Source organism: Trachymyrmex septentrionalis, unplaced genomic scaffold, assembly GCF_001594115.1.
Source record: "Trachymyrmex septentrionalis isolate Tsep2-gDNA-1 unplaced genomic scaffold, Tsep1.0 scaffold2, whole genome shotgun sequence".
NCBI lineage: Eukaryota > Metazoa > Arthropoda > Insecta > Hymenoptera > Formicidae > Trachymyrmex > Trachymyrmex septentrionalis.
In genome coordinates, this window is record NW_017305179.1 from 1,745,129 (window position 1) to 1,753,686 (window position 8,558).

At 34.8% G+C, this 8,558-nt stretch overlaps 2 protein-coding genes across 3 annotated transcripts in view; both read right to left on the reverse strand.

Moving 5' to 3' along the window:
* LOC108747503 (amyloid beta A4 precursor protein-binding family B member 1-interacting protein-like) overlaps positions 1-5,580 on the reverse strand; it is a 128,631-nt gene extending 123,051 nt beyond the window's left edge. For both annotated transcript variants that reach the window (XM_018485028.1, XM_018485029.1), the window contains exon 1: positions 5,170-5,580. The gene's annotated coding sequence lies outside the window, so the exon portion shown is untranslated. The remainder of the gene's footprint in view (positions 1-5,169) is intronic.
* A 1,087-nt stretch (positions 5,581-6,667) lies between these two features.
* Positions 6,668-8,527, reverse strand: LOC108747392. Its single transcript, XM_018484816.1, has 3 exons — positions 8,304-8,527; positions 7,558-7,770; positions 6,668-7,113 (listed from the first exon to the last, which is right to left on the reverse strand). The coding sequence occupies exons 1-3, from the start codon at positions 8,439-8,441 to the stop codon at positions 6,733-6,735; spliced, it is 732 nt and encodes a 243-aa protein (XP_018340318.1). The 5' UTR covers positions 8,442-8,527; the 3' UTR covers positions 6,668-6,732.
* Positions 8,528-8,558: the final 31 nt, after the last annotated feature.

The window sequence follows — 8,558 nt, forward strand, 5'->3', positions numbered from 1 at the left end:
ATTATTGCTCCGAAAAATATCATTTAAAATATAAAACATACTGAACGATATGTGATAATTATTTAAAAATTTATTTTTTTGCGTGAATAATTGTTTTATTCAACTGAGCATTTAAATTATATTAAAAGGCGGCCGTGTGTAGATAAAAAAGCCCGTGTTGTGACGTCAAGGCCAAACAATCGCAATAAAATATTTGTTATAAATGAATGTGTACCTGAACGGTTATAAGCCCTCTTACATTTAAATCATTAAACATAATTTTTTCTCACGTCATCCTTGAAATATGTACTTGAAAGATATATAATTTTTCTCGACTCAACAGACACTCGAGTGATATGCAACTAAAAAATTACTAGTACGTAATATACGATCCTCTTTCAAGAACTGATCATACATTAAACGTCAAAATTGCAAATATTGAAAATAATAAAATTCTCGTAATTTAACTCGTAATTAAGATCCTTATCTTTACAAAAAATTTAAATTTGCATATCTTTAAACGAAAGACATAGAAGTTAAACATTAAAAGTATTTTTACGTACAAGTTCTCCTTGTGCATGAAAATTATTTCATGTTCTTAGCCGTTAGAAATTAATGAGATATCAAGTAATAACAAGTCAGCAACTTTCCTTATCAAACAAGTAGGAAATGTTTCTTGAAAATATCTATCGGCGAGACGATAAAACAAGAATGAGGAATCGGGGCATTCAACTACGTTACTTGTCAGTTTATCGTTGACTTTCGTAAACTCATTGCTCGACTGTACTTGACGCGAGAGTATTCTCATAAATACGCTACTTGATGCACATAAATACGCTACTGTTCTCTCTCTCTCTCTCTCTCTCTCTCTTTCTCTCTCTCTTGTAGCGTGAGAGAACACATGCGATTTGCCATGTGAAATTAACTCTCAATCACACCTTAAAAATGACACTGCTCGAGTTATTACACGTTAACGTCTTATAAAATGTATTGCTACCAATGATACTCATTTATTGATAAAATTAATGTGTACATTTCAAAATCGGCACTTTAATTTTAATAAACATAAAAGGATTTAAACATTCAATCTTATAAAAAAAAAAAATTTTTAATTTTCCCAAAACTAGTTTCAAAACATTCATCGGACAAACTAATCACACAATAATTATATTTCATTATGGATGGAGGTTAAATAAAGGGCTAAACGTCTCAATGCATTATCGAATAGTGGTAAACCATGCAATAATATTGAAATAGAGCCGTATTAAAGTCCATTTCGAAATCGCGTTGTTTTGCACGATTGTTACGAACCCGCCCAGTGTTATCGTCATTAATATGATTATCATTATCATTAGCGCGAATGCTCCATGCCGTGCACGAACGCGCAATCTCTTCGCGAAAGTCTCATCGACAACGCATGGTCGTACCTCGGTAGCGACTTTCCGCTTCCGGTACGACCGTAATCGGCAACGAAGATTCTCCCACCGGTTACCGTTTCCAAGCTCAAACTCGGTATATCTAATGGTTCCCGATAAGAAGCGTTTAGCAATGAAGGGAACGACTTCCGGATCGACGATTTACGTTAAACTCCGATATGAACCTGGAGTTGAAATAAATTTTTCACCTAATCCTTCATATTAAAAAGTATTTTATCGAGGTACTATAATTTTACGTTGACACTTCGAAAGAATAATTTATTAATATATGAGATTAGATATATGTCATTATATGATAATCAATTATATTGTCAAATGCATAAATATCTAAAAACTACTCAAATATGTACATTCAGGAATATCTCTTCATTAAATGAATTCTTCATGAAGTTAATGTACACGAATATTGAACGATTTAATACTTCAATATTTATGTAACGTTAAAATAAGAGTACATTAACGTTGTTCTATATGTTTGCGAAATCAAATGCAGAAACGTGTGCGCTCTAATTTGCGAGTCTTACAAAGTAGTTGTGAAAATGCTCGCGTATTCGTAAAATTTTATTCTCTGTGATCGACATTTTTTTTTGTTTTTCCAGTCGCTTGAACCTTCCGCGGATCGCTCGCTCAAACGATTTCGTAACTCTCGGCGCCGCGGCGCCCGGATTATCTCGTTACTTCAAACCAGCTCGGCATACCTTTCCCGTACATCGACTTCTGTACACGTATCGCGCACGTCGGCCGCACATGTCGCGGCAATGTCAAAGTTAGCCTTGTCCATTTAGGATTAACCTTCATGCCCGATTGACTAAACGCGACAACGCGAGGAAATCGCGGTCATAGATTGATAAAGAAACAAACGCAGTATTTCACAATACCAACATGTGATTTTACTTAGACCTTGACGCTTTAATTTCTATTCTAAAATGTTCCAGCAAAGTGCAGTATAAAGTATTTTGCATTTTTATTAGAAACAGTCCACTCGAGTCGTCGTTAAAATTTTATGTCGAACTTTTAGTACGTCTGAGTGTTGATTTAGCATAGGATTTTTTTTATGTTAAATTGACTTTCAAAATTTCTTAGTGTTAAAATAATTTACACAATTTATGAGTAAGTGAATGACAGAAAAATAGCGTTTTTTAAACACAAAAATTCTAAGGTAAATGAATAAAATGTGTTAACGTATTATAAATGTTAATTTTAATAAAGAAATATGATTGCGTCAGAAATTGTGTCAGTATCATGTTTTTGCATTTATTTTTTACACATAACATTTGTGCTATTTTTTAACATGTTTATCTTGTGTTGATTAATTCAACACAAAAATTGGAGTGGACCGTTTGGAATATGTAAAAAATGTTAAATTTAACACCAATTTTCTATGTAAAATAAAAAAATTTGTTGAAATACTAAAATCACGCGGTTTAGCTCGAATTAATCTTTGCTTCAATTTTCAACATTAAATACAGCTCACTCAATACCACAGAAAAACCGAGGTTTAATTTTTTATTAATCGCTTATTTAAAGTTCAACGACCTTTTGTTACAAAACACGAATAAAAAAGAAATAGAAAGAGTAAAGAATTAGTTGTATTAAATCGTCATTCGGCTCTAGGTTGTATATTGAGTTGAGACAGTTTCTGTTACGATTATAAAGAAGTTAATGATGAAATAAAGACATATAGTCATAGATACACTCCACAGGCTGTCGCCTTGCAAGTCGATCCCCTCCAAGCATTTTCCAGATCGTTAAACATCGTGTCGAGCAAGCGTGTCGCTCATTGACCCTCGTGTTCCAAGGATGTCCGATGGAAATTGACTAACGAAGAGACGTCATCGCGCAAAATGGTCCCGTGAAATAATTGCTGTTCCGAAATATCGCGATTCAAGAGCTCTCGTGTCTTCTCTCGATAGAAAATAACGTACCATTAATTGCCAACCATGCTGTCGTTTTAGATTTCGGATATATCGAAATTCGATTTTTTTTTCTTCCTTTCCTTCGTAAAAGGAGGTAAGTTGTTATTATGTGATCTTCCGAAAATCATGAGAGTCGCGACGCGTGACAAAATTCTATTCTACGAAGAGGTTGAAGATATGAGCATCTCTCATTATAATCAGAGGCACGCGCGACTGTCACTCGAGACGAGAGATGAGAAACTCCGCGATTTCTTCGCAATGATAAACAGACTAAACGTGCAATGCAAAGTCTTACGATTTCATTATGCTCATATGAAATTTCCTCTTTACTTAATAATAAAATTACAGACCATAACGCGTTCTCTTATTAAATATTACTTTATCTCCTTTCTACATGAGATCAAATATATTTCACAATCAGAATATGGTATACGTTCTTTGAAATGCTGAATTCATTTTCTTTCATGTTCTTTTGTGATTTCTTAACTGAACCTTTTTACCCACACATTAAATACAGATTACCAATAAAGCAAATTCTGCAGAAAAGAATCAGTTACCAGTAAAATGTTACATTCCTTTTCTGCAATTACGTAATTCAATTAGTCATTTTATTGGACGAATTTTTTATTAAACAGCACCCTAAATATTTTTCCCCTTAAACATAATCCTTAAACATAATTTTTTTTAATTTAAATTCTATTTTTAATTTGTCATGGCTTTATGCAGGATCCTGTAAAGATCGTAACAACGCTTAAGAGGAGATTCCTGAAATCATTTGGAAACAAAAAAAAATCCTAATATCAAAATATCAAGAAAGAATATTTTTCACATAATAAATATCAATAATTATAATTAACTTTACCTTCACATACATAATCTATATCGATATATAAAAAGAGCCGATAATAGCTTTTGCTTTTAGTACTTTGTGTTCTACCACACGTAAACGTACAATTTTGAGGCGATATAATTCGCTAACTTTAAATGCTTATAATTCAAAACCTATTACAGCCTCGACATTTCAACATTAGAATTTTCGTCTAAGAATGATTCCAGAAATCTATCCTTAAATATTTCTTAGAACATTCTGTGTATATAATAAACATTCATTTAATCTATTTATCTATTTTCGTCGATACAGATAATTTTATATATTATTTTCAATATTTGTTCGATAACACAAGTATTTCTTTACTTCATCCTAATCTTCGAAATACCTTTAAGCGTTTGGAAACGAAATATATTAAGAAAGTCGCCTCTCTCTCTCTCTGTCTTTATCACAAAATCGAAGCGAGCGTAAAATAAAGAAAGTAATAATAAGTCTGTTTGCGTTGTCTGTACTTTTTGCACTCAGCATCTTCGCTTCTCTCTTTTCAATATCCAAATATATATTTATTTCCTTTTAAATCCTCAATCGAACATAATAATTTCTACATTTAATATATTAAAAATCTAAATATTAATAATTTGGAATTAACTGTTAAATCTAAATAATGAGATATTACCTATAAATAAAATAATAGAGAAATAAAAACACACATACACACACACACACACACACACACACACACACACACACACACACACACACACACACACACATATATATATATATATATAAATTTTTGGAAAGTTCAAACGATTCAAAAGACCTATTAATTCACATTAAGCGTAATCGTTCATCGATCGCGACTCGCTCCTTTCGCAAGCGAACTGCACTCTTCGGAAAAGTTCACGAGGCCGCGCGAAATCCCGACGTCGACGCGTCAGAAGGTTAGCCGCCTCGTGAATTCTCGCGTTGAGTCTGAATTACCGAAAATGAAATCCACGTTACTCACCGGGATGACTCGTCGCGCACTTCCGTCCTCTCCACCCTCCCGCCTTCTCTCACGTCTCTCCTCTCACCGCCGGTGTGTAGGCTCCGCCGAATCCGTCTGGCGGCGTAAATTCGACGATTACCGTCACACACCTTCTTCGTCACGCACTGCGCGTCCGTGCCTCCCTTTTACGGCGCGAATTTCGTAGCCGAGAAATTTCGGAGTATACGCGGGATTCGGGAACGACGCGCGACGAACGATCCGCTCGCGTCGTAGTAACGTCACGGAGTCGCGCGGCCCCCGGGAACCGTCTCTGTCTCTCTTTCTCCCTTTCCCTGTCGCGAGCGAGCGGACCGTGCGCGGAGATACGATATCGATACAAACCTCAGGCCGTCATGCACTGACTGCCGGCACCCGCCCGGCCCACCGTCGCCGCCGCCGCCGCCGCCGCCGCTCTAACCGCTGCCGCCGCGACGGCCTTCTGCGCATGTCGCCATTCGCGCGCGCGCATATCCACCAAGTTCGAACGGAAGGAACTTACGGAACCCCGCCGCTCGTGCCGCCGCGCCAACGAACCCTGCCGCCGAACCGCCGAAGTTTTCATTCGTTTAAACGTTACATTTACAGTCGATCAAAATGTTAACAAATCTCTTTTTCGAACGATCTTTCTTCTCTGATTTGATTGATGGAGATAAATGTTACCGTTTATTAAGTATTATTCAGTAACCGAACAGAAATTTCTCCATCTTTCTATCTTTTTTCAATATCTACAGGTGCTTCATCTATAGAAAAAGAAAACAATTTTGCTATGATCTTTTTAATGAAGAATTCATAATTAGATACAAATTACAATTTATAATTAAATACGAAATTTATAGTTAGATACAAATTTGAAAATAATCGTATTGAACCATCAAAATGATTATGTAAAATGTTTGAGCGTTGATGACAAAAACATCTTAATATTCTAATCAGTTTAAGTATTCTACATAATTATTTTGTTCTAAAAAAAAAATCAATATTATTTTTAGACCCTTATCTAGCTAAATTTTTTAATGCTTTAGCAAAATTGTTCGTTTTCAAGTGGCAAAGTTTGCCGCGATGGATACATTGGTTTTTTTTAGTATTATAAAAGTACAAGCTGTAGTTGGAATAACAATACATTTTTCAAATTGGTGTATCTTTTCAAAGTGAAGAGACGAATTTAATCTATCGTTGGAAACATTACGGTCGTCATTCGTAGCTTCGTATCTGTACACGGTGTAACACATCGACACACGATACATGTCGAGATCTTTATTTCTCACTCCGCGCGACTAGAGTTACCAGCCATACTTTTTTAAATACATATATGTATATACTCCGTTTGAGATCGTCGAATTTGGTCATTAATTAAAATTTTACATTTGTAAAATCATATTGATAAGAATTGTCAATAAATTTATATTCTAAAAATTTTATTTTATTTAATAGCTTTAATGCATAAAACAATTACTATTATTACTAACAATTTCTCCTTCCGTTCTCGATCTTTTTTAAAAAAAAAAAAAGTATATACTCTTTTGCTGTGATTTATATGTAACACTACTCGCGAGGTGTTTGTATTCCCATAAAAGCGACCGAGTAATTCCCCTTGCCGGTATCGTCGAACACGACCCTGTCTTCGACGACCCAGCGACTGTAACGAATTTCTGCAATAAGACGAAAGCCCAGCTTCAAGGCTAACGACTGGCTCAAGCCCGATGTGAAGACGACACCTACAGCCGATATGTCCAATTTGGACGCAACTTGGATGCAAACCTTCAATAGGGCCGTGGCGACGCCTTTTTGCTGGTAAGACGGATGAACGCAGAGAACGTGGATTCGAAGATATATGTCGCAATCGAATTCTTCGTACACGTTCGATCGTTTTATCAGAGCATTGATCAGGCCCATAATTTTCTCTAGTGCATCTCCTTCAAAATTCTAAACCAATCGAATTTTTTGTTATATCATTAATTCGACTTATCTCAGCTGATCTTAAGAAACTTATCTTAGAATGCTGCTCATAGTTCTATAATCTTATTTAAAGTCTTATATATATATAAATAATATTATAGAACCTTAAAAGACCATCTAAGCAGTGGATACTTCCTTCGGTTTTTCCATTTACACATAAAAAAATAATGTTTTTAATTATAATGTAATGTAATAATAATGTTAACACACAAGAGTGTTAATTATTTGGTATTCTTATTACATTGAAATCTTGTGCCCGTTTCTTGAACCCAATATACATAGATTAACTTTATCTCGATTCAACTTATTCTTTATCTTTTTGCAATTTTAGAAAAAAATGAAGAGTTAGTTGAACCCAAATAAAAAATTAAACAAGAATTAGAGTTAAAATTAGAACAAAACCTCACGTACTAGTACTCGATTATATATGTCGCTTTTTTCTGAATTGCTATTGATTCGAGTAACAGCAACTCCAATGACTCGTCCAGATGTCAGACTAAGCGCAACCAAACTGGTAGTGTCTTTCATCCATATTCTTATAAGATCTAAGTATGTCTTGACGGACGTCTCATCTTGCAACAAGGCGATTGTTTTGCACATCGGTTCCTCCCGAAAAAAATGATGCTGCGAGAGAGTCAATAATCTTTATTATTACATTTGCTAGAAATGAATGAACCTTTTATTTTCTATTATTCTATAATTTCAATGAAATTATTGTTAGAGAGTGAGAGCCAATATGAGAATGAAATCAGTCATTTATTTGATATCTGAGCCTGGATTAAAGTTCTAAGATCTTCTTATTTATTGATTCCTGCCTCTATAAATAGTAAGGAAACAATATGGTCAAAAATTCAGTACGTCGGTCGGCAGATAATTTGACTTCTGTTGATATCTTACGAGAATTCTCTGAAATAATGCATTTTCTCAAATTTCAGTAATTACGTGATAATAACATGCGAGCGATAAATGAGATAACTGTGATTTTCTAACCGAATTTTGTGGAAAAAATATTTGGCGGATAAGAAGAGTAGAAAAACGCAGAATAAGGAAAGTCGAAAAAAAACTTCATTTTCGTACGATCAAAATATATAATTAATTGGCGTTGAACTATTCAATGGGAGCATGTTGTTCTCTCTAGGTTTTTCTCGCTGCTGAACTTTTATCAAACGCAGAGCTTCGTCGTAATGCGCTTCCTTGAGATCTTGGATTTTGCATATCGCCGGTGAATCCCACTCCAGAGGTGCATACATTCTCGCTTCCATTTCAACAATATCGTACCTTTTTTCCTCATCCATGACGAAGTTTATAACAGTAATTTATTTTGTTAACAGTAAATGAATGTAACCGTAAACTCAACGTGTTCCAAAATCTGTTTTGTCAATCAGCAGCTTTTGAAGTGAGGTGAAACAGTG

Coding starts and splice junctions, on each gene's coding strand:
- LOC108747392 (XM_018484816.1), bottom strand. CDS start 8,441: ATGGATGAGGAAAAAAGGTACGATATTGTTGAAATGGAAGCGAGAATG. Junction 7,771..8,303: donor AAGCTCTGCGTTTGATAAAA/GTTCAGCAGCGA, acceptor ACTCTCTCGCAG/CATCATTTTTTTCGGGAGGA. Junction 7,114..7,557: donor ACATATATAATCGAGTACTA/GTACGTGAGGTT, acceptor CGATTGGTTTAG/AATTTTGAAGGAGATGCACT.